At 45.9% G+C, this 25485-nt stretch overlaps 1 protein-coding gene across 3 annotated transcripts in view; it reads left to right on the top strand.

The window, feature by feature from the left end:
* The window catches only part of radx (RPA1 related single stranded DNA binding protein, X-linked), a 51123-nt gene that overhangs the window by 19247 nt on the left and 6391 nt on the right, over positions 1-25485 (top strand). For 2 of the 3 annotated variants that reach the window (XM_033030266.1, XM_033030267.1), the window contains exons 8-14: positions 2967-3059; positions 6444-6611; positions 9742-9899; positions 11575-11762; positions 16304-16372; positions 16480-16557; positions 21872-21957. In XM_033030266.1, the coding sequence (XP_032886157.1) occupies positions 2967-3059; positions 6444-6611; positions 9742-9899; positions 11575-11762; positions 16304-16372; positions 16480-16557; positions 21872-21957 (840 nt within the window). The remainder of the gene's footprint in view (positions 1-2966; positions 3060-6443; positions 6612-9741; positions 9900-11574; positions 11763-16303; positions 16373-16479; positions 16558-21871; positions 21958-25485) is intronic. The other variant, XM_033030268.1, reaches the window with a different exon arrangement.

Below are 25485 nucleotides of genomic sequence, written 5' to 3'. Positions count from 1 at the left end.
TATCTCTTTAGGATCAGTGTACTGCCAGTAAACTAGAGAGCAACAAGGAACTGCAGTTGCTGACATTTTGAGCAAACACAAAGTTCTGGAGGAACTCAACAGGTCAGGCAGCTGCTGTGGAGGGAATGGACAGGCTCTGTTTCATGTCGCGATCCTTCTCCTGAATTCTCTCTTTGTCTAACACCCTTTTGCTTCCTTTTCACCTCTAGTCTTTGTCACCTATTCCACCCTAACCCCTGCTGTATCCACCTAACACTTGCCAGGCTTCGTCCTGCCCCCACCTCTCTTTTCCAACTTTTCCCCTCTACTAACTCAGTCTGAAGAAGGATCCCGACCTGAAATGTCGTTTGTTCATTCCCTCCACAGATGCTGGCTGACCCGCTGAGTCCCACTGGCATGTTGTGTTTTGCCGCCATTATCCCTCATCTTTCATATTTTTCTTGCAAATGGACTAAATCTGCCAAACCTCCATCACTGCGTTTCAAATGGATAGCAGGTGGAACTAAGGGGATTAAAAACGTAGCCCAGACAATCACACAATCCAACCTTCTCTTCTATTGACTCCATCTATACTTCACACCGCCTCGGCATAATCAAGGACCAGTCTCAACCCGGACACTGCCTCTTCTCCCCTCTCCCATCAGGCAAGAGGTACAGAAGTGTGAAATCGCACACCACCAGATTCAAGGGCAGTTTCTTCCCAGCTGTTATCAGGCAATTGAACCATCCTGGCAACAACTAGAGAGGGGTCTTGACCTATTATCTACCTCATTGGAGACCGTGGACTATCTTTAATCGGACTCTTTTGGACTTTATCTTGCAGTAACCGTTATTCCCATTATCCTGTGTCTGTACACATTGGACAGCTAGATTGTAATCATGTACAGTCCTTTTGCTGGCTGGATAGTACGCAACCAAAAAGAGGAAGGGTCTCGACCCAAAACATCACGCATTCTTTTTCTCTAGAGATGCTCCAGCTTTTTATGTCTATCTTCAGCCTTTCACTGTACCTCAGTATACCTAAGGTACAGTATACATGTACCTCAGTATAAACGACACTAAACTAAACTAAAATAAATAAAGTGGAGGCTTTGGAGAAGGTGGAGGATTACCGGAATGCTGTCTGGATTAGTGGGTAGTAGCTGCAAGGAAAGTTTGGACAATTTGGGAAAAATAAGGAACTGCATAAGGATATAGAGTCATGGAGTAACAGAGGGTCAGGCAGCATTTCTGGGGAGCATGGTTAGGCGACATGGCGACATTGACCAGTCAGAAGAAGAATCCCAACCCGAAACATCACCTATTCATGTTCGCCCGACATGCTGCCTGACCCAATGAAGAACTCCAGCACTTTGTGTCATTTTTTGGATAAACGTTAATTGTTTTCTGTGAAGAATTGAAGGCTGAGGCGCAACTCGATAGAAGTATGTAAAAATGATGGGAGGCATGGATAGGGTAGACAGTCAGAATCTTTCTCCCCGGGTGGAAATGTCAAAGACCAGAGGGCATAGCTGTAAGGAGAGATGCAAAGGAATGTGCGGGTCAGGTCTTTTACACAGAGAGTGGCGAGTGCTTGGAACACGCTGCCAGGGGTGGTGGTGGAGGCAGATACTGTATAACAGTGGTGTTTAACATCTAATCTGCAGTAGCATATCATGGCTTGCTGAGTCATCTGGGCTTAAGTTTGGGACTCTATGTTGGTGGGGATGGAGAAACTCCATCCACAGGAGGTCATCTGACATTGTTGACCATGTCCCCATTCACTCAAGTCCTGTTTACTCTTCACCTCCGGGTCCACTTGGTTATCTATTCCTTAATTTGTAAATCTCAATCATTGATTTCCAATCTCCCCTTGTGTCAACTTTCCCTCCATTATCCCCTTTAATCTTTCAATTCTCTGGGACATCTGAATGTGTTGCCAGGGGTGGTTGTGGAGGCAGATATGATGGCGACATGTGGTGTAAATAGAAGTCATAGAATGTGGAAACAGGCTCTTCCGCCCAACTTGCCCACACCGACCAACATGCCCCACCCTTATTAGTCCCTCCTACCCATGCTTGGCCCAAACCCTCGAAACCTCTCCTAGTCATACACCTGTCCAAATGCTTCTTAATTGGTGTTATAAGACCTGCCTCAGCTACCTCCTCCAGCAACTTGTTCCATACACCCACCACCCTTAGCATTAAAAAAAGTTATCTCTCAGGTTCACATTAAATCTTTCCCCCGTCACCTTAAACCTATGTCCTCTGGTTCTTGATTTTCCCGACTCAGGGCAAAAGACTGCATTTACTCGATCTATTCCGCTCATGATTTTATACACCTCTATAAGATCTTCCCTCATCCTCATGCGCTCCAAGGCATAAAGCCCTTGCCTGGGCAACCTCTCCCTGTTGTTCAGGCCCTCGGGTCCTGGCAACATAATCGTAAATCATTGAACTTCTTCTTCTTGCGTATGGCGTGCACAGCCTAAAGTTGTAGGACAACTTGTTCTATTTGATCTTATTTGATTGTGCACGTCGGGTTGATTGCATTCGTCGAAACAGGGTGGACCACGTGAAGGTTGCAATCTTTCACCCCAAATCATTCAACAACCTTGTTAAGAGGCTTTCAAGTGGACACATGGATATGCAAGGGAAAGGAAGGATATGGATCACGTGCAGGAAGAGGAGATCAGTTTAACATGGCATCATATTCGGCACAGACATCGTGGGCCGAAGAGCCTGTTCCTTTACTATATGTCTGGGCCAATATTTCTTTGTCATTCGTGAGAATGGCTATATGATCATTGCCACGGTACTTTGGGCGGCAGTGCGCAGTGTGCAACCACGCACCTGGTTTCCTGCAATGCCGCAGTATTCAGGCAGCTACTTCAGTGGCTGTGAACTAGTCTAGGATAACCGGGATTGTGAAGCCTGTTGCACACAGGCACGTCAACCAACTAATGTCCGAATGTTTTGTCCCCACAGTGACCTACCTGGTGTGCACGCAGATGAGAGTGGTTCGAGAGTTCGGCATTTCCTACCTCACAACCTCCAATGAAAGTCAGATATACATCTCAGGTAGGTCATCACAGTCAGAAACATCCTCAGCTTCTTGCAGTGAGAAGATTTAAACTTTCGATGAATTGTGGTTCTCATCCCAGGGTCCTGTTCCAACGCATTCTCTCCCAGGTGGCAAGTTAATGCAGCAGGTGAAGCTCCAATGTATTGAGCTAGATCCTGATGTTGGGTCTTTGAATCCAAGAAGTTTGCACATTCCACTTGTTACTTCTTAGGATTCTTCCGTGTTCTCTGGTTTCTTCCTATATCCCAATACAGGATGGATATTGAAACAAGGAACTGCAGATGCTGGGTTTACACAGAAGGATGGCTTATACAAAAGGACATAAAGTGCTGGAGTAGCTCAACGGGTCTGGCAGCATCTCTGGATGTGACGTTTCAGATCGGGACCCTTCTTCGGATGGGTGTTACGACTTTGGAGAGGGTGCAGAGGAAGGGGAAGGGGCTGGTGGGGATGATTAGGCTGGCTAGTCATTGAGCTGCCTACAGCTCAGTGGAGCATTTGCATTCCTCCTGCTCAATCACTTCACGTAAACTGTTACTTTTCTGCAGTTGTCTAGTTTAGTTTAGAGACACAGCGCTGAAGCAGGCCCTGTTTTGTAGTAAATGCCTACTATGTTCTGTGTGCTGAAGCAAAGCAAGAATTTCATTGTCCTATACAGGGACACATGACAATAAATTCACTTGACTTGACTTGACCTTGTTCGGCTCACAGATTCCATGCCAACCAGTGACCCCCATACACCAGCACTATCCTACACACCAGGGACAATTTACAGTTTTTACCCAAAGCCAATTAACCTACAAGCCTGAACATCTTTGGAGTGTGGGAGAAAACCAGAACACCTGGAGAAAACCTACACGGTCACGGGGAGAACTTACAAACTCTGTACAGACAGCACCCGTAGTCAGGATCGGTGGTCGATGTGGACTCTGTGGGCCGAAAGGCCTGTTTCTGCGCTGTATCTCTAAACATTTAGCTTTTCTCCAAACAATCTCGTGTGTCACCGCCTCTTGAGTGCTGGATTTAACCTGTAGCACAGCTGCCTGTATGTGCCTACACAGTCCACTACATTTTAATATTGCCTCGTTTTTTTCCAAAGCATCACATTCTTATTCTGAGTTTATGTCACGGACAAGTTCTCGAAAAATGGTGGAAGGTGAACAGAAGGTTGAAATTTAATCCGAGGAATCAAATATCAAAAGATTCATTTCACCTTTCCTTCTCTTGGTCTGTGTTGTCATTTGAAACCTAGTGGACTATAGACTCTAGACTAATTGCTCCCAGCCTCTATCTTTTGTATGCCCAAACATCTGCTTTCTGATTTCATGGTTCGCGGATTCAAACAGGGAAATAAATACCAGATGAAGAGAATTGGTCTTTCCTTGCCGAAATAATTTTTATATGTTTGGTAGGTCTTGAATTTTTGGGTAGAAAGCAAAATGCTGGAGGAACTCATCAGGTCAAGCAGCATCTGTGCAGGCAAAAGGATTATTGGCATTTTAGGTCGAAACCCTTAATAGTTGGCTTATTTTTTTAGCTTGGAAATTTCCTTTAGAATTTTATTTATGCTGGTCGGCATGGACTCGGTGGGCTGAAGGGCCTGTTTCAGCGCTGTATCTCTGAACTAACCTAACTTACCATAAGATGGTGGCTGTTCGGATCTTGGGTTCAGTTCCATCTTCCTGCTTGTTCCCCGTGTGACTTCTCAACAGACTAAACATCCTCCATCCACCTGAGACAATCTCTCCTGATCAGTGAAGAAGGCGAATGGTATGTTAGCATTCATAGCAAAAGGATTTGAGTATAGGAGCAGGGAAGTTCTACTGCAGGGTCTTGGTGAGACCACACCTGGAGTATTGAGTACAGTTTTGGTCTCCTAATCTGAGGAAAGACATTCTTGCCATAGAGGGAGTACAGAGAAGGTTCACCAGACTGATTCCTGGGATGTCAGGACTTTCATATGAAGAAAGACTGGATAGACTCGGCTTGTACTCGCTAGAATTTAGAAGATTGAGGGGGGATCTTATAGAAACTTACAAAATTCTTAAGGGGTTGGACAGGCTAGATGCAGGAAGATTGTTCCCGATGTTGGGGAAGTCCAGAACAAGGGGTCACAGTTTAAGGATAAGGGGGAATTTTTTGGGACCGAGATGAGGAAAACATTTTTCACACAGAGAGTGGTGAATCTCTGGAACTCTCTGCCACAGAAGGTAGTTGAGGCCAGTTCATTGGCTATATTTAAGAGGGAGTTAGATGTGGCCCTTGTGGCTAAAGGGATCAGGGGGTATGAAGAGAAGGCAGGTACAGGATGCTGAGTTGGATGATCAGCCATGATCATATTGAATGGCGGTGCAGGCTCGAAGGGCCGAATGGCCTACTCCTGCACCTATTTTCTATGTTTCCGCCAAATCGTTTCATAATTTTTGAACTGCTGGGTTCAATCTCCCTGCACCCTCTCTGCTCCAGTGGGTGACTGCCCCAGTTGTTTCAGCGGAGTCCTTGGTCCCAGCTCCCGACCTAGTGAATCTTCGCTGCACTCTCATCCTGAGCAGTAGAGGGCCCCGCGGCCTGTAGAGGGAGCCGCTGAGCCTGGTCCCTGCTCGTCCCCTGAGGACCGGAGAACCAGAGAGGAGGATGGAGGGAGCCGGTGATGGAGGATGCAAGAGCAAGGGATGGTAAGAGAGAGAACCGAGGTCTTGCCTTCCGCGCACTCAAGGTCGGCTGCAGGAGGTGGCCCCGGGGCACAAAGTATGGAGGTGGCCGGGCGAGGAGAGGGACGACAGTTCACTGGACAATCTGGGCGGAGGTGACGGCTGGGGGCACTGCATCAGCCAGGGACTCGTTATGGCCACACTTTACTGAACTACATGCAAAGAAAAGCATTTCACTGTATGTCTGTACATGTGACAATATAGAACCATTGACCATTGTGGCAAGGAATGGTGGAGATGGGAACAGTGAAAGTAGCGGGAATCTTTTAAATTGTGGGCAAAGATTGGGGTGGAAAATCTATTATGATCCAGGTATGATATTTTATAAATTGAAAATGATGGAAGCACTCAGACAGTACATGTATGATCTTTAACTGGAGTAAGATTGCGATAGTACCTGCCTCAACTACCTCCTCCGGCAGTTCATTTCATACACCCACCACCCTTTGTGTACAAAAAAAAGTTACCCCTTGGGTTCCAATTATATCTTTCCCCCTCGTCCTCTGATGCTCCATATCCACGTCCTCTGATGCTCGATTTCAAGTCTCTCTCTAAAGGGTAATATTTGGCTCCTGAGTTAAGATAATTGCTGAGTGTGAACCTGAGTTGCAAATGTACTCGTGCCCTGATCCATTCTGCTGATGGCTCTCGCTTGATAATGTTTTGCAGGCCTTCACAAAGGACAGCCGTACACTCAGGACCCGAAGGTGCAGGCCTTCATTCAGTGGGTGAAAGGGCAACACGAGAAGCAGTTGCTGAAGAAGTCTGTCATGGGTGGCTACTACTCATTCCCTCCAGCCCCGAGCTTATTTCAAGATTACTGTAAAAACCTGAGCGGTGAGAACAAGATGCTCCTTTGAATCCCTCTTCAGAATTCAACCTCTTGTTATGTTGAATTAACAGGGTCAAGCAAAAGCCACAGCATAAAGTCACAGACTGCCTTTAGCATCTGTGTGGGGAGGAACTGCCGATGCTGGTTTATACCGAAGAAAGACACAAAGTGCTGGAGTAACTCAGGCAGCTTCTCTGGAGCAAATGAACAGGTGACGTTTCGGGTCGGGACCCTTAAGGGCGTGTTCCACTTTCACGACCTCTGCCGAGTTTGCCCTTGACTCATACTCGATGCATGGTTGTCACGAGGTCGTAAGTAGGTCGTGATGCTAGTCGTAGGTACTCGTGGCATCAAGTAGGTCGGGGCGTTTTTCTAGCCTGATGAAAAATGTCCACGAGTAAAAAAGGTCGTGAATTAGGTCGTGAACGTGGGACAGGCCCTTTATTCAGACTGAACGTAGAGGGAGGAGGGGGGAAACTGGAGGTAGGAGAAGGCCAGAACAAAGCTGGGCCAGTAACAGATGACCCAGGATGAGTGGAGCCCATAATGGCCCCTCGTTGGCTGTGGAAGATATGATAATGAAAGGATACAGTGATGCAAACAGTGGGACTGGTAGGATGACTAGGTTGGTAGAAGGGGGACAGAGGGAATGCAGGGGTAATCTAAAATTAGAGAAATTAACGTTCATACTGCTGGGTTGTAAGCTGCCCATGTCAAATATGAGGTCTGGTATCTGTTCATTTTCATCTCCCATGTGCAGAAGAGGTTTACCAGAACACTACCTGGATCGGAGGATATTACTATAAGAAGAGCTTGGACAAAGTTGGATTGTTTACTCTGGAGTGTCAGATGTTGAGGGAAGACATGATAGAGTATACAATATTATGAGAGGCGTAGATAGAATAGATTGTCAGAACTTTTTTCCTAGGAGGGAAATGTCAAGGACTGGAAGGTATCGTTGTAAGTAAGTAAGTAAGTTTTATTTATATAGCACGTTTTAAGTCAACTCGCATTGACACCAAAGTGCTTTACATAAAATAGATAATAAGTTTCCATACCATAGAAAAAGGTTTAAAAAAAAAATAAAGAAAATGGACACAACACATTATAGAGATCAACACAAACGTCCCCCCACAGCAGACTCAAAAATTTCCACTGTGGGGAAAGGCACCAGAAAGTTGTCCTCTTCCTCTGAAACACCCGAGGTCGGGACCCATTTGTGGCCTTGCAGCCAGTCCGATGATTTTCAGGGCCCTCTTGCCGTGAAGATGGAACAATTCGGGTGAAACAATTCCTCAAGCGGCTTGGAAAGTCTGGAGCGGCTGCCTCCTCCCCGGAGACCGGAGACCGGGGCACTCGTAGCCCTCAGGCCGCGTCGGTTGGAGCTCCGACCCCGGCGAACTCGATCCCTGGCTCCGCGGCGCTCCAAATCCAGTGCCGCCCGCGGCCGGACGCCCGCAGCCACAGCTCCGCGATGTTGGGAGTCGGCGGCCACAGTGCTCCGGAGCTTACCGCACGGCAACCCGGTAAGGCATCGCCCGCTCCCTGTTGGTATCCCAGCGCTGCACCGCCGCCGAAGCTGTAGTCCCGGCCGGTCCCGACAGGAAACGCCGCTCCATTCTCGATGGTAGGCTGCGAGGACGGGGCGAAGAAGCAGCTTGGAGGGATGCTGTCTCTCCGACCAGGTAGGGGACTAAGAAATAAAGTTTCCCCTCACCCACCACATAAAAGACCTCCAACTAACCAACTAACATTTTTTTAACAGGACTTAAAATAAAAAAAGGTGAAGAGACGGACTTTTAAGATGAAAGGGGCAAAGTTTAAAGGAAATGTGATGGGCAATGTTTTACACAACGAGCTGCGTGTGCCTGGAACGTGCTACCAGGGGTGGTGGTGGTGGCAGATACGATAGTGGCGTTTAAGAGACTTGGATAGGCATGTGATATTCAGGGAATGAAGGGATATGGATCATGTGAGGGCAGAGGAGATTAGTTTAACAGCTAGTTTAGTTTAGAGCAGAACATTAGTCTGCAGAACATTAACACTATCCTACACCCACTAGGGACAATTTTTATATTTTACCGAGCCAATTAACCTACAAACCTGTACGTCTTTGGTGTGTGGGTGGGAACCGAAGATCTCGGAGAAAACCCACGCAGGTCACGGGGAAGAACGTACAAACTCCGTGCAGACAGCACCCGTAGTCGGGATCGAACCCGAGTCTCCGGCACTGCATTCGCTGTAAGGCAGCAACTCTACCGCAGCGCCACCGTGACTGCCTGATCTTTGGTGGGCGGCACAGTGGTAGAGTTGCTGTCTTACCGAGCCAGAGACCCGGGTTCAATCCTGACGATGTGCTGTCTGTACGGAGCTTGTCCGTTCTCCCTGTGACCATGTGGGTTTCCTCCCGGTGCTCTGGTTTCCTCCCACTTTCGGGCATGTAGGATAATTGGCTTCTGTAAAATTAAAAAAATCCTCCCAAAGTGTTTGGAGTGGATGAGAAAGTGGGATAGCATCGAACTAATGTGAACGGGCGATCAATGGTTGGTGGGCCGAAGGACGTGTTTCCAAGCTGTATCTCCAAACTAAACAAAACCAACCTGGATGCTTTGGGATGTGGGAGGAAACCAGAGCACCCGAAGAAATTGGGTCAAAATTGACACGGTCAAAATTGGCACCGACAGACAGCCCCCAGGGTAAGGATTGAACCTGGTTCGCTTGTGCTGTGAGGCAGCAGCTCTACCAGCTTTGCCACTGGGACAGTCTCCTTGATAGGAGATATAGCTCCCACCTCTAGTTTCCTAACCTCTAGGTTCCAGAGACATACCTATCGTTTCCCTCCCCCCTGACTCTGTCTGCAGAAGAGTCTCAACCCGAAATGTCACCTATTTTTTTTTTTCTCCAGAGATGCTGCCTGACCCACGGTGTTACCCCAGCATTTTATGTCTATCTTCTTGGTAGGAGTGTTGGCATGGGGAGAGAGGATGTATTTGGCTTCTGCATTAAGTGAATGTCGAGTCGTGAGATGGTGACTCTACCGATAATATCTTCCTTGTTTATTTTGCTGGGTCATTGGTTTTGTCACAGGCTGTTCCTGGTCTAATGTCATATCTGCAATGATTTCTAATTCCCCAGATGAGGCAGTGTTGACCTCCGCAAGCGACCTGAAGAAGGTGATTGCAAGCTTGCATTACAGGGAACACCGGCGGATCGCGTTGCAAGCCACCATTGCTGCAGTTCGATACATTGGACTCACGGAGTTGGTGGAAGGACAGGGAACTGACCACGTACAGGTAACTGTGGTCCTGGTGTGGGCCTGCCTCAAACACCTAGCCTCACCTACCTTTATATCAAACACATTTATGTAACATCCTTTATGTCCAATACCTAGCCTATCGCACTATCTTTAATAGGACTTTAATAGACCTTATCTTGCACCAAATGTTATCCCCTTTATCATGTATACACTGTAGATTTTGCCATAAATGCCATGTGCCTTTTTATGCTATTTGTGATGATTTCACTAAGATAATGCCTATTTCACGATCGAGTGCCTAAATCAACCATTTTTTGCCGTTTTGCTAAAAGGTCGTGCTATTTTCTCTAGTTGTACCGTGATTACAATGAAGTTTTCTATGTTAACATGTTAATATTAATGTTATTATTAACGTGTTAACATAGTATAAATTACAACCGGAGCGAAACCGGGGGCGCCACCGTCGGTCATTCATTCATTCGTGCCGCTGCCCGCTGGTTCAGTCTTCTCCAAGATCTTGAAGAAATAACAAAGATATTGAAGAAATATGAAACATAGTTAAAGTTCCCAAAGGTAGTTGTAATGCACAAGATCGGCATGAATATAGAGTCTGTAGCTTGTTTTGAGTATGCACCAGTGACCTCAGCTGAGATAGAAAAAAAGTTTTTCACAACTGAAGCATATTCTGTCTGACAAACGGCATAGTTTAACACCAGATAATTTGGAAAATAAAATGCTAGTAATTATGTGCAACCAGGTAACTTTGGTCATTTAATGTAGTATACCTTTATATTATCATTTTAAACCATATTTTGGTGGTGGAAAAATAATTGTCTTTTTGGTGCCTTTTTTGAAATTTTATTATCCCTTTTTGCCTGCCTATTTCAGTTGTTTAGTGCCCAAACACCCTGGCTCTAGTAATCATGTATAGTTTTTCCGCTGATTGGATAGCACACAAAAAAAAAATTTCACGGTACCTCGTTACACATGACAATAAACTAAACTAATTTACCTGTGAAATTCCAAGACTTTGGTCTGTCGGAATGGCTGGAACACCACCATTCAAAATCAGAGAAGACAGGAGAAGAATCTTTGGTCTCAGACATATTTGTTTGCCCAATTTATCTTTTAAGGCCATAAGACACAGGAGCAGAATTAGGACATTCATCTCATCGAGTCTGCTCCACCATTCAATCATGGCTGATCTATTTTCCACTCTCAACCCCTTTCTCCTGCCTACTCCCCGTAACCTTTTACTAATCTCTTACTCATCAAGAACTTATCAATCTCGGCTTTAAAATACTCAATGACTTGGCCTCCACAGCCGTCTGTGGCAGTGAATTCCACATATTCACCACCCTCTTGGGCACAGTGGTACATCGGCAGAGTTGCTGCATAACAGCGCCAGAGACCTGGGATCGAACCTGACTATGGGTGTAATCTGTACGGAGTTTATACGTTCTCCCCGTAACATGTGTGTATTTTCTCTGGTTTCCTCTCTCACTCCAAAGATGTACAGGTTTGCAGGTTATTTGGCTTCAGTAAGTTATAAAATTGCCCCTAGTGTGTGTAGATTAGTGTCCGGGTTGATTGCTGGTCGGTGCGGGCTTAGTGGAAGGAAACGTCTGCTGAGTTTTCCTCCAGTGTTGTATCTTGTCCCACCGTGTTACTTAACTTTAACCCTTGGGTTTGTCCATTCTCACCCTGGACAGAATGCGCAAGACATTTCGGGTCCCTCGCTGAAGGAAGACAATGTTTCCTCACAGTTGTCATCAGAACCAGTCCGATCCGGGGAACGTCCAGAGAAAGACCTGAACCAGCCGGCAGAGAGGCTTCGGACCGTGCCGACCAAACCCCAGCGGAGGTGTCAGTCACCAGTGCTCAATCACTACGCATTAAGGTAGGCCAGGGTCAAGATGGCGGCTCATCATCACCTTCTCAAGGACAGTTAGCGGTGGACAATAGATGTGGCCATGCCTGGAACCAGGAAACAATTGTATAGTTAAATAAATAACATAGAGCAAAGTGGAGATACCAAGAGCTGTAAATGTTGGCCTACAACAAAATGATACAAAGTGCTGGAATTACTCAATTTTTCAGGCAACATCTCTGGAGAACGTGGATAGGTGACGTCTTGGGTTGGGACACTTCTTCAGACCGTGAGGTGACATTTGGGATCAAGACCCTTCTTCAGACTGTTAGGTGATGTTTCGGGCCATGACTCTCCTTCAGACTGCAAGGTGACGTTTCAGGTCTGGACTCTTCATCAGCCTGAAGTAGGGTCCTGACCCAAAAACGTCACCTATCCATGTTCTCCAGAGATGCAGCCTGACCCGTTGAGTTACTCCAGCATTTTGTATCGTTATATAGAGCAAAGAGCCCTGTTCAAATGCAGTGGTGTTTTGGCAACATTGTGCGTGCAGTTGGCTTGGGCTGACCCACCCTGAAGGAATGCTCATGGTCTGGGGTTTAAGCCCCACTGGACACACGAGGCTGGCTTCCCCCATCCCCAGTACAGCTCTCTCAATGGCCCTGCCTTGCAGATAAAGGCATTACATTGAGCTCCATTTGCATCTTCAGATGGAAGTGAAAGAGCCAAAGTGAAGAGGGTATCGCCACCGAGCCCTCTCCGACATTACCCCTGTTTAGCCTCCTCCCACAGTGCAGTTATTACCCCTCTGCTGGTGGAAGCAGGCTGAGGACAAATTGGGTGTGATCTCTCATACATTACCATATATTAAAGCCAGTGCTTCATTGCCTGACGTATACAAGAATAAGGTGGACAGTCAGAACATTTGTTCACAGGATAGAAATCTCAAGGTCCAGAAGGCATCTTTAAGATAAGGGGAAAAGTTTAAAGGAGATGTGTGGGACATTCTTTTTTTTAAATAGCACTGGAGTATAGTCCTGACCTCGCATCTACCTCTTTGGAGAAATTTGGATTCTCTTTAACACTAGCTATATCTAGTATAATGAAACTGGCTGCACAGGGGGGCTAGTTTATCTGACTTTATCTTGCAATAAATAGCTTTCCCTTTATCCTGTATCTGTGTATTGTGGACCGCTTGATTGTAATCATGTTTAATCTTTTCATTGGCTGGATAGCATGCAACAAAAAAGCTGAACTTATAATAAACTAAACTAAAGGTGGTGATGGAAGGCAGATTAAGAACATGGAACAGGACAGCAAATGAACAGACCCTTCGGCCCACAATGTCTGTGCCGAACATAATGCCAAGACCATCACTTATCTACCTGCACATAACCCATATCTCTCCTTGCCCTGCATATCCATATGCCGTTTAAATGCCACCAACGTGTCTGCTTCAACCATCACCCCAGGCAGTGCGTTCTAGGCACTCACAACCCTCTGTTTAAAAAAACATGCCCGCACGCCTCCTTTAAACTTTGCCCTTCTCACCTTGAAGCCATGATAGTGGCGTTTATCTGAATGGTGGCCGATTAGGAAAAGGGGAGATGTAACGAGACCTGTGTGTCATGGTACACCAGTCATTGAAAGTAGGCATGCAGGTGCAGCAGGCAGTGAAGAAAGCGAATGGCATGTTAGCATTCATAGCAAAAGGATTTGAGTATAGGAGCAGGGAGGTTCTACTGCAGTTGCACAGGGTCTTGGTGAGACCACACCTGGAGTATTGCGTACAGTTTTGGTCTCCTAATCTGAGGAAAGACATTCTTGCCGTAGAGGGAGTACAGAGAAGGTTCACCAGATTGATTCCTGGGATGTCAGGACTTTCATATGAATCAAGACTGGATAGACTCGGCTTGTACTCGCTAGAATTTAGAAGATTGAGGGGGGATCTTATAGAAACTTACAAAATTCTTAAGGGGTTGGACAGGCTAGATGCAGGAAGATTGTTCCCGATGTTGGGGAAGTCCAGAACAAGGGGTCACAGTTTAAGGATAAGGGGGAAATGTTTTAGGACCGAGATGAGAAAAACATTTTTCACACAGAGTGGTGAATCTCTGGAATTCGCTGCCACAGAAGGTAGTTGAGGCCAGTTCATTGGCTATATTTAAGAGGGAGTTAGATGTGGCCCTTGTGGCTAAAGGGATCAGGGGGTATGGAGAGAAGGCAGGTACAGGATACTGAGTTGGATGATCAGCCATGATCATATTGAATGGCGGTGCAGGCTCGAAGGGGCGAATGGCCTACTCCACCTATTTTCTATGTTTAAGAGGTTTTTAGCTGGGCACATGCATTGACAGGGTAATGAGGGCTATGGATCATGTGGAAGCAGAGGAAATCAGTTGAATTTGTTTAACATTAGTTTTAGCGTTCAGCACAGACTTTGTGAGCCGAAGGGCCCATTCCTTGGAGTTTATTTTATTTTGTAGTGTGTGCCGAGGCACAGTGAAAAGCATTTGTTTCTTAAGGGATCTGACAGGCTAGAATGATGCAGGAAAAATGTTGCCGATGTTGGGGGAGTCCAGAATCCAGGGGTTACAGTTTAAGAATAAGGGGTAGGCCATTTACGATTGAGATGAGGAAAAACCTTTTCACCCAGAGAGTTGTGAATCAGTGGAATTCGCTGCCACAGAAGGCGGTGGAGGCCAATTCACTGGATATATTCAAGAGAGAATTACAGTGGCTTGCAAAAGTATTCATACCCCTTGAACTTTTCCACATTTTGTCACGTTACAACCACAAACGTAAATGTATTTTATTGGGATTTTATGTGATAGACCAACACAAAGTGGCGCATAATTGTGAAGTGGAAGGAAAATGATACATGGTTTTCAAATTTTTTTACAAATAAAAAACTGAAAAGTGTGGCGTGCAAAAGTATTCCGCCCCCTTTACTCTGATACCCCTAAATAAAATCCAGTGCAACCAATTGCCTTCAGAAGTCACCTAATTAGTAAATAGAGTATATCAATCTCAGTATAAATACAGCTGTTTTGTGAAGGCCTCAGAGGTTTGTTAGAGAACATTAGTGAACAAACAGCATCATGAAGCCCAAGGAACACACCAGACAGGTCAGGGATAAAGTTGTGGAGAAGTTTAAAGCAGGGTTAGGTTATAAAAAAATATCCCAAGCTTTGAACATCTCACGGAGCACTGTTCAATCCATCATCCGAAAATGGAAAGAGTATGGCACAACTGCAAACCTACCAAGACATGGCCGTCCACCTAAACTGACAGGTCGGGCAAGGAGAGCATTGATCAGAGAAGCAGCCAGTTGCAGAGATCCACAGCTCAGGTGGGAAAATCTGTCCACAGGACAACTATTAGTCGTGCACTCCACAAATCGGGCCTTTATGGAAGAGTGGCAAGAAGTAAGCCATTGTTGAAAAAAAGCCATAAGAAGTCCCGTTTGCAGTTTGCCACAAGCCATGTGGGGGACACAGCAAACATGTGGAGGAAGGTGCTCTGGTCAGATGAGACCAAAATTGAAGTTTTTGGCCTAAATGCAAAACGCTATGTGTGGCGGAAAACTAACACTGCACATCACCCTGAACACACCATCCCCACTGTGAAACATGGTGGTGGCAGCATCATGCTGTGGAGATGCGTTTCTTCAGCAGGGACAGGGAAGCTGGTCAGAGTTGATGGGAAGATGGATGGAGCCAAATACAGGACAATCTTGGAAGAAAACCTGTTAGAGTCTGCAAAAGATTTGAGACTGGGACGGAGGTTCACCTTCCAGCCGGACAACGACCCTAAACATACAGCCAGAGCTACAATGGAATGGTTTAGATCAAAGCATATTCATGTGTTAGAATGGCCCAGTCAAAGTCCAGACCTAAATCCAATTGAGAATCTCTGGCAAGACTTGAAAATTGCTGTTCACAGACGCTCTCCATCCAATCTGACTGAGCTTGAGCTATTTCGCAAAGAAGAATGGGCAAAAATTTCAGTCTCTAGATGTGCAAAGCTGGTAGAGACATACCCCAAAAGACTTGCAGCTGTAATTGCAGCGAAAGGTGGTTCTACAAAGTATTGACTCAGGGGGGCTGAATACTTTTGCACGTCACACTTTTCAGTTTTTTATTTGTAAAAAAATTTGAAAACCATGTATCATTTTCCTTCCACTTCACAATTATGCGCCACTTTGTGTTGGTCTATCACATAAAATCCCAATAAAATACATTTACGTTTGTGGTTGTAACGTGACAAAATGTGGAAAAGTTCAAGGGGTATGAATACTTTTGCAAGCCACTGTAGATTTAGCACTTAGGGCTAACGGAATCAAGGAATATGGGGAGAAAGCAGGAACAGGGTACTGATTTTGGATGATCAGCCATGATGGCTCATGGACCGAATGGCCTACTCCTGCACCTATTTTCTATGTTTTCTCTGCTATATTGTTCTGTCTACTTGCCTTGTTAGTTACAATTGATACTTGCTAGTTCTGGTACCAGTGTAATGAAACTGAGTGTCAAAGTGTTTTAATTGCTTGTACTTCCATGTTCTTGCAGACGCAGATATCCTTTGAGGAATTCACAAAAGACTGACAACAGCAAAGGGCAAACATCAAGGATGTCTAGGTATGTTGCCGTGACCTTATCAACACCCCCTTGACTTCCTCCGCCTACTGAACTAATTGTTGCCAGAGCCGTTCACACAAGTCTTCTTTCTCGCCCGTTGAATGAAGGAAGAAGTTTCCGGAGGCACCAGGCGTAATGAGGAAGAGAAAGCCAGCGAGCAGATCGAGGGCCGGGTTACTGAAGAGGTAGTGCCAGAATCTTACAGAGACCCCAGGGCTCACACCCGGTACATGGGCAACAGGTTCTCTCTCCGTCTCTCTCTCCGTCTCTCTCTCCGTCTCTCTCTCCGTCTCTCTCTCCGTCTCTCTCTCCGTCTCTCTCTCCGTCTCTCTCTCCGTCTCTCTCTCCGTCTCTCTCTCTCCGTCTCTCTCTCTCTCCGTCTCTCTCTCCGTCTCTCTCTCCGTCTCTCTCTCCGTCTCTCTCTCCGTCTCTCTCTCCGTCTCTCTCTCCGTCTCTCTCTCCCTCTCTCTCCCCCCCTCTCTCTCTCTCTCTCCGTTTCCCTCTCTGTTTGTCTGTCTCTCTGTCTGTCTCTCTCTCTCTCTCTGTCTCTTGACTAGTCCACTCTCTCAACCCCACTCCCTCATTCATTTAGAGCATGGATAATCTGCTATGACCACATCAGGCACATTATTTTAACATGACTCGCACACCCTGTCCCTCTGTAGAAGAAACCCTTCTATGTTTAAACAGTAGAAACAAGGAACTGCAGATGCTGCAATACAAATGAGTCTTGAAGAAGGGCCCCGACTGAAAGCGCCATCTATCCAAGTTCTCCTGAGATGCTGCCTGACCTGCTGAGTGACTCCAGCACCTTGGGTCTTTCCTTCTATGTTTTCATTGTTATGTTACAGTTGTACAAAGCGTAGGTGAGGCCGTGTTTAGTTTAGTTTAATAATGTCATGTGGATCGAGATACAGTGAAAAGCTCTCCAGTCAAAGAAAAGACTGCACCCCGCATATAATCAAGCGTCCACAGTGGCGCAGTGGTAGAGTTGCTCCCTTACAGCGCCAGAGACCCGAGTTCAATCCTGACCTCAGGTGCTGTCTGTATGGAGTTTGTACGTTCTCACCGTGACCACGTTGGTTTCCCAGGGTGCTCTGGTTTTCTCCCACACTCTAAAGACGTGCAGGTTTGTAGGTTAATTGACCGGTAATATTTGTAAATTGTCCCTAGTGTGTAGGCTAGTGCTAGTGTACGTGGATCGCTGGTCGGCGTGGACTCGGTGGGCCGAAGGGTCTGTTTCCATGCTGTATCTCACTGACACAAGACTGTCGATTCGGTGAATAGCTCTTTGACCCTGAGCGTGGGTGAAGTTGGTGAGTGTCTCAGGTGTTATTAGCACAAGATTACTAGTTACTACTACTCGTACGGTGATGTATTTTGTTGAGGGGAAAGTTTTGGCCATGGTTTAAAAAGAAAACAGAAATTGTGGCAAGTTTCATATGTCAGTCAGGAATTGGAGTGGAGTGACATCTCTTAACTTCAGCACAGATGTGAAGCACCTTGAGTGAAGTTTAGTTTTAGTTTTAGTTTTCGCATGGAAACGGGCCCTTCGGCCGGCCCAGTACTGTCGACCACTGATCATCCGTTCACACTAATTCCATGTTGTTCCACTTTCTCATCCACTCCTGACACACTGGGGGCAATAGAGTCCAATTAACCTGCAAACCGGCGCATATTTGGGATGTGGGGGGGGAAACCAGAGCAGCCAGAGGAAACTCAAGTGGTCAGAGGAAGACCGTGCAAACTCCACACAGACAGCACCCAAGGTCAGGTCGAACCCAGGCCTCTGGCTGTGAGGCAGTGGCTCTGCCAGCAGCGCCACTTTGCCAAACAAATGTTTGTGTCTAAATATTACCCTTTAAACCTTTACGGTACTCCCGTGATCACCTTTACTGAGACTATTTTTTATTTAAATTCCAGAATTTAGTTATTGAACAATTAAATTCCTCTGCTGCTCATGTTGGGGTCAGTGGCATAGGTCTCTACATTACTACTACACTAACACATCTTTCTCTTTGGACCTGAGCTAACATGTAATAATCTGAAACTTTGGTCTGACAGAAATGGCTGGAAAACCACCATTCCAGGTCAGAGTGGACATAAGGGCGAAACTCATCTCAGAGGTACTTGCTCGCCTAATTTAAGTTTTGTTTTAAGTAGGACTCATTATGGAGCTGTACAGGACTTTGGTTCGGCTGCAGAAGAGGTTGATGCCTGAATAAAGGACCTGTCCCACTGTACGAGGTAATTCAAAAGTTCTCCCGAGTTCTCCCCTGATTCGAGCTCGTGTAATGTACGCAGCGGGTACGTAGGAGCTCGTGGATGTCACGTAGCGTCTCGTACGAGTAACGGTAGGTACTCGTGAAATCCGGTAAACTCGTGACGTTTATTCAACACTGTGAAAAATGTCCACGAGTAAAAAAATACTCATGATGGAAAAAATTGTTACTTTTTACACGTACGAGCCGCTACGGACCCGCTACGTACATTACACGAGCTCGAATCAGGGGAGAACTCGGGAGAACTCTTGAATTACCTCGTACAGTGGGACAGGCCCTTAATGGGGTAGAAACAAGGAACTGCAGGTGCTGGTTTATTTTAACACAAAGTGCTGGAGTAACTCAATGGGTCAGGCAACATCTCTGGAGAACATGGATAGGTGACGTTTCAGACCCAAACCGTCACTTATCCATGTTCTCCAGAGATGCTGCCTGACCCATTAAGTTACTCCAGACACGTTGTGCCTTGTTGTGGATTGGAGGGTGTCAGTTACAGGGAGAGGTTGGACAGACTTGGCTTGTTTCTTCTGGAATGCTGGAGTTTGTGAGGAGACCTGATTGAAGTATATAAAATGATGAGAGGCATTGTTTGGTTAGGCAGCCAGAACCTTTTTCCCGGGCTGGAAAAATCTAATAACTTTAAGGTGAGAGGGGCAAAGTTTAAAGGAGTTGTGTCGACCATTCTTTCTGTGCTTTTCATAAGTTCAGAGGTGATAGGTGCAGCATTAGGCCATTTGGCCCATCAAGTCTACTCTGCCGTTCAATCATGACTGATCTATCTTAACCCATTCTCCTCCCCATGTCCTCTGACACCCGCGCTAATCAAGAATTTGATTGTCGCGGTTCGTCCCATGCATTGCCTGGCATGAAATGTTTGTGTACTGAGAGCAAACAGAATTGGAGGCAAGATTCATGTGTCAGTCAGTTGGAGTGGAGCCTGAATCAACAGTAACTTTTAATAATTAATTATTTGTGATGTTTCTTTATGGTGAGTTCTGAACTCTTGGGTCGTATGGAAAGATTTATCTCTTGTTGTTCATCAAACAGCCTTTATACCAAGAGGATTGGTGGTGGGGAGGGGTTGAGTGAAAGCAGGGGGTGGTGAGGGGCAGGCTGGAGAGGCAAGCTTCCGGTTCTAAAGTTTAGTTTAGAGATACGGCTTGAAGCTTTCCATTTAATAGTTCTGTGTTTACAATGTGCAGAGTTTAGTTTAGAGATACAGCGCGGAAAAATGCCCTTCGACCCACCGAGTCCGCACCGACCTGCAATCGCCGTACATTAACACTACCCTACACACACTAGGGACAATTTTACATTTACACAAGCCAATTAACCTACAATCCTGTACGTCTTTGGAGTGTGGGAGGAAACCGAAGATCTCGGAGAAAACCCACGCAGGACACGGCGAGAACATGCAAACTCCGTACAGACAGCACCCGTAGTCAGGATCGAACCAGGGTCTCTGGTGCTGGAAGGCAGTAGCTCTATCGCTATGCCACCATGCCGCATATTGAAGTCTTAACAAAACGTTCTTTCTGAGTCCTGTAAATATTCAAAGAAAGCAAAAAATCTAAACTTGTTGCAGAAATCCCACTCTAACGCAGTTTTTAAACTCCACTTCCGGGTGTGGGAATTGTTGGAAAAGTTAACATATACAGTATTACGCTTTGAGAGGCTTCCAAAAGCTAGGGTGTAGCCCCGATCTTCCAACCTACCTCATTGTGGACCTTGCACTTTTTTCCCCCAATCTGCACTTTAACGCTGTGACACTATATTATGCATTCTGGTATTTTTCTCTTTGCACTGCCTGTTGTACTTGTATACAACTTGATCACGAGGTTAATTCCCAGGATGGCGGGACTGTCATATATTGATAGAATGGAGCGGCTGGGCTTGTACACTCTGGAATTTAGAAGGATGAGAGGGCATCTTATTGAAGCATATAAGATTATGAAGGGTTTGGACACGCTAGAGGCAGGAAACATGATCCCAATGTTGGTCCAGAACCAGGGGCCACAGTTTAAGAATAAGGGGTAAGCCATTTAGAACAGAGATGAAGAAAAACTTTTTCACACGGAGGGTTGTGAATCTGTGAAATTCTCTGCCTCAGAATGCAGTGGAGGCCAATTCTCTGGATGCATTCAAGAGAGTTAGATAGAGCCCTTAAAGTTAGCGAGGTTAGGAGATATGGGGAGAAGGCAGGAACGGGGTACTGATTGGGGATGATCAGCCATGATCACAGTGAATTGCGGTGCTGGCTCGAAGGGCCGAATGGCCTACTCCTGCACCTATTGTCTATTGTCCATTGATCTGCAAAGACTGGCAGAGCCACTTCAGAAGGTAGAAGCTAGTCAAGCATGTTGGTTTGAGACTTTTGATAAATTTAAGGCCCAGAGACCCATACATTGAGGAGATTTGGAACCGCAGATGCTGCAAATGCTGGTTCACAAAAACAGACACAAAGTGCTGAAGTAACTCAGTGGGTCAGGCAACATCTCTGGTCTCGACCCAAAATGTCACATTCCTTTTCTCCAGAGCTGCTGCCTGACCCGCTGAGTTACTCCAGCTTTTTGTGTCTTTCTTCTGTGTAAAGCAGCATCTTCAGTCCCTTCCTACACATCTCTGTAGTTCATGGAAAGGTGATATTTCAGGTCGGGACCCTTCATAATAGTTTGAAGATGTTCTCCTTCACTCTCCGATAAGCCGGAAGAAGGGTTCCGACCCAAAATGTCACCTGTGCATGAATGCTATCTGACCTGCTCAGTTACTCCAACACATCGTGTCTTTTTTTTTATTGGCCTGACATATGCAATTGTATAGGAAGGAACCGAAGATGCTGATTTAAACCGAAGATAGACACAAAAAGCTGGAGTAACTCAGCGGGTTAGACAGCTTCTCTGGAGAAAAGGAATAGGTGGCGTTACAGGTCGAGACCCTTCTCAATTGTCAATCCCTTGACATATCTCAATCTCTGTGTTACTAATTTGTTACCTGCTAAACAATGGGCCGTTCTTTTCCATGACATCGTTTTGTGTATGACATCGTGCTTTCCCTTTACTCTCCGAGAAGTCTGAAGAAGGGTCTTGACCCGAATTGTCGCCTACCATGTCTCCCGAGATGCTGCCTGGCCCGTCGAGTTACTCCAGTATTTTGTGTGTCTGCTATTTGTCTGTTGTGTTTACCGTTCATTAACTTTGAGTGCGGTTCTGTTTGGCAGGAAGGCGTCCGATCGTGTTCCTGATGACACCGTGAATGGCAAAGGATTCTCACAAGCTGCAGAGGAACCTGTGGCGGCTAATAAAGGTACAGATCTTCTGTCTTTAACCACTCAAGCCACAGCCAAGGACACTTATTAAAGAGACACTCAGCCTTTAGGATACTGGAAGTGGATGCGCAATGTTAACTGGTGTCTTTTTCTGACTGGGAATCATTTACACTTTGGCTGGAAGTGGCTGATGATTTGTCAGCTGGTGTACCCATCGACAACCGGCCTATCACGTGAGCATGACTGACATCTCCGCTGTTCACACCGTTGGCCAAGCTACGAATGATCTGCTTGTGGAGACACAAGGAACCGCAGATGCTGGAATCCTGAGATAAACACACAGTGCTGGGGTAACTGAGCAGGTCAGGCAGCACCTGTGGAAGGAAGGGCAGGGCGGGACCCTAATTTAGATATGATCCCCTTGTGTGTTGGCGAACACTTTGCTCATTGTGAAGAAGATGGAGGGAAGGGCTTTCCCATGTGCGACTGCTCATTTAATGCCATCTCCAGTTGTATCCGTGTAAATAAACAAATTGTGGTGTTGACGCACACGAACAAGAGCATTTTGGAAACAAGATACTGACACTGAATCACGGAAGGAAACATTTGCTAAAAAGATACAAGAATACAAGGTTGTTTCTCAGGAGTGATTTAAAGGCAAAAGAAGAGAAGGGAGGTTTAGGGTAAGAATTCCAGAGCTTTGGGCCAGGCAGCTGAAGGCATGAGCACCAGTGGTGGAGTAATACGTTCAGTAATGTGCAGCAGATCTTATTGGAGTACATGTAACACAGAACATAAAACAGTACAGCATTTCCAATCACAATGTCCACGCCAAACATGATGCCAGGTAAACTGATCTAATCAACTTGCACATGATCCATATCCCTCCATTCCCTGCATGTTCATGTGCCCATGTAAAAGACCCGCAAATGTCACTATCTTATCCGCCTCCATCACCACCTTAAGCAGCACGTTCCAGGCACCCACCAACCTCTTGATAAAAAAAAAAACTTGCCCCACACGTCTCCTTGAAACTTTGCGCCTCTGACTTTAAACTGTGCCCTCTAGTCTTTGACATTTCCTCCCTGCAAAAAGCAACTCAGCTCTGTCTGCTCAGAATCCATATCCCTCCATTCCTTTCATATCCACGTGCCTGTCCAAAAGCTTCTTAAATGCCACTATCGTATCTGCCTCCACCACCACCCTTGAAAGCGTGCTCTAGGCACCCACCTGTGTGGAAAAAAAATGTGCCCCGCACATCTCCTTTAAAGGGTGAGAAAAATTTAGAAACCCATTCTAAGGCTGGACGGGTTGACCTGTGAACAATATTGAGCAGGTTAGGTCTTTAATTATTATTATTATAGTTTACTAGCCTGGGAGGTGATCTTTTCAAACTTTTAGGTTTCTGAATGGGTTTGAAAGGGGAAATGTTGAAAGGATGTCTCCACGTGAAGGGATCACACAATCACAATAATACTTTATTAGCCAAGTATGTTTTGCAACATACGAGGAATTCCATTTGCCAAGTCAGTCATACAAATAAAAAGCAACGGAACACACAAAATACATTTTAACATAAACACCCACCACAGTGACTCCTCCACATTCCTCACTGTGATGGAAGGTTGAAAAAGGTTCAAATCTCTTCCCTTACTGAACATGGTACAGCATAGGAACAGGACCTTCTGCCCATTATGTCTGCGCCAAGATAAACTAATCTCATCTACCTGCATGGGATCCAAATCCCTCCATTCCCTGCATATCCATGTACCTATTTAACACTCTTAAACACCACCATTGTATCTGCCTCCACCGCCACCGCACCTGGCAACGCATTTGGATGTCCCAGAGAATTGAAAGATTAAAGGGGATAAAAGAGAGAAAGCTGACACCAAGGGGAGATTGGAAATTGAGCAGTGAGATTTTAAAATCAAGCTATAGCTTACTGAGTGGATTTAGAGGTGAAGTATAACCAGGACGGAGTGAATGGGGACATGGTCAACAATGTCAGATGGCCTCCTGTGGATGGAATTTGTCCATCTCCACCTAATATAGAGTCACCACCTTAAGCCCAGATGACTCAGCAAGACATGATATGATAGAAAATAGGTGCAGGAGTAGGCCATTCGGCCCTTCGAGCCTGCACCGCCATTCAATATGATCATGGCTGATCATCCAACTCAGTATCCTGTACCTGCCTTCACTCCATACCCCCTGATTCCATTAGCCACAAGGGCCACATCTAACTCCCTCTTAAATATAGCCAATGAACTGGCCTCAACTATCTTGTGTTGCAGAGAATTCCACAGATTCACCACTCTGTGTAAAAAATGATTTTCTCATCTCGGTCCTAAAAGACTTCCCCCTTATCCTTAAACTGTGACCCCTTGTTCTAGGCTTCCCCAACATCGGGAATAATCTTCCTGCATCTAGCCTGTCCAACCCCTTAAGAATGTTGTAAGTTTCTATAAGATCCCCCCTCAATCTTCTAAGATTGAAGGAATTTAGATCTGAAGGAAACGCAGATCTGAAGGAATTTAGTCACACGGGACAAAAACAGGCCCTTCAGCTCAACTCATCCACGTACCCAAGATGCCCCATTGAAGCTAGTCCCACTTGCCCATGTTTGGTCCATATCCCTCTCAACCTTCCCGTCCATTTCCTAACATCTGACAGAAGGTCATCAACCAGGAACCGTTACTGTTTCTCTCTCTGCGTACGCTGCCTGGCCTGTCAAGTGTTGATTGCCCCACACTCCTCAATCATTGTTGTCCACCGTGCTTGAAACACAACACCCGCTGAGTTCCTCCAGCAATTTTGTGTACCTTGCTGGAATGACTCGGCGGGTCAAGCAGCATCTCTGAAGGACATGGATAGGCGACGTTCCATCTTATCCCACTTTCTCATCCAACCCCCACACATGTTGGGGCAATTAAAAGACCCAAATCAATCTACCCAACCTTTTTAATTTCCACTCTTCACCCCAAAATCCTCCTCTTACCCCACACAGCCCACACCCCCGGTAAAATTCTTCACAGAGACAGTGGTGAGAAAGAGCAACTTGCTACAATAAGGATTGGAAATTGATTCATAGAAGGGGACTTAGGGTAAATAAGGGAATTAAGACATTTTGGAGGGTTTTGATGAGAGGACCGAATGAAGAAGTGTGTGATGAGGTTCTTGTGAAAACGTAAACGCCAGCACAGACGGTCAGAGCAAATGCAATCAATTTAAGTTAATTGGTAAAACAGGACACAAACTGCTGGAGTAACTCAGCGGGTCAGGCAGCTTCTCTGGAGAACATGGATAGGTGACGTTTCAGGTTGGGACCCTTCTTCAGACAGCAATCAATGTTCTCCACAGATGCTGCTGGACCTGCTGAGTTACTCTAGCACTTTGTACTTTTTGCTCATGATTCCAGCATCTGCAGTTCCTCGTGCCTACTTGTCCACAGTGCTCCCTTGATGGCACTTCTGCTCACTTTAAGTGTTCACTGGAAATGAAATTGGACATTTTAAGGTTAACTGTGACTGCTTTCAGTGACTGGTGCAGAGTTCGGGCTGAAT

This window comes from Amblyraja radiata, chromosome 12 (assembly GCF_010909765.2).
Source record: "Amblyraja radiata isolate CabotCenter1 chromosome 12, sAmbRad1.1.pri, whole genome shotgun sequence".
NCBI classification, from domain to species: domain Eukaryota; kingdom Metazoa; phylum Chordata; class Chondrichthyes; order Rajiformes; family Rajidae; genus Amblyraja; species Amblyraja radiata.
Note: the sequence above shows the minus strand (reverse complement) of the source record. Positions and strands in the feature narration are given on the sequence as shown.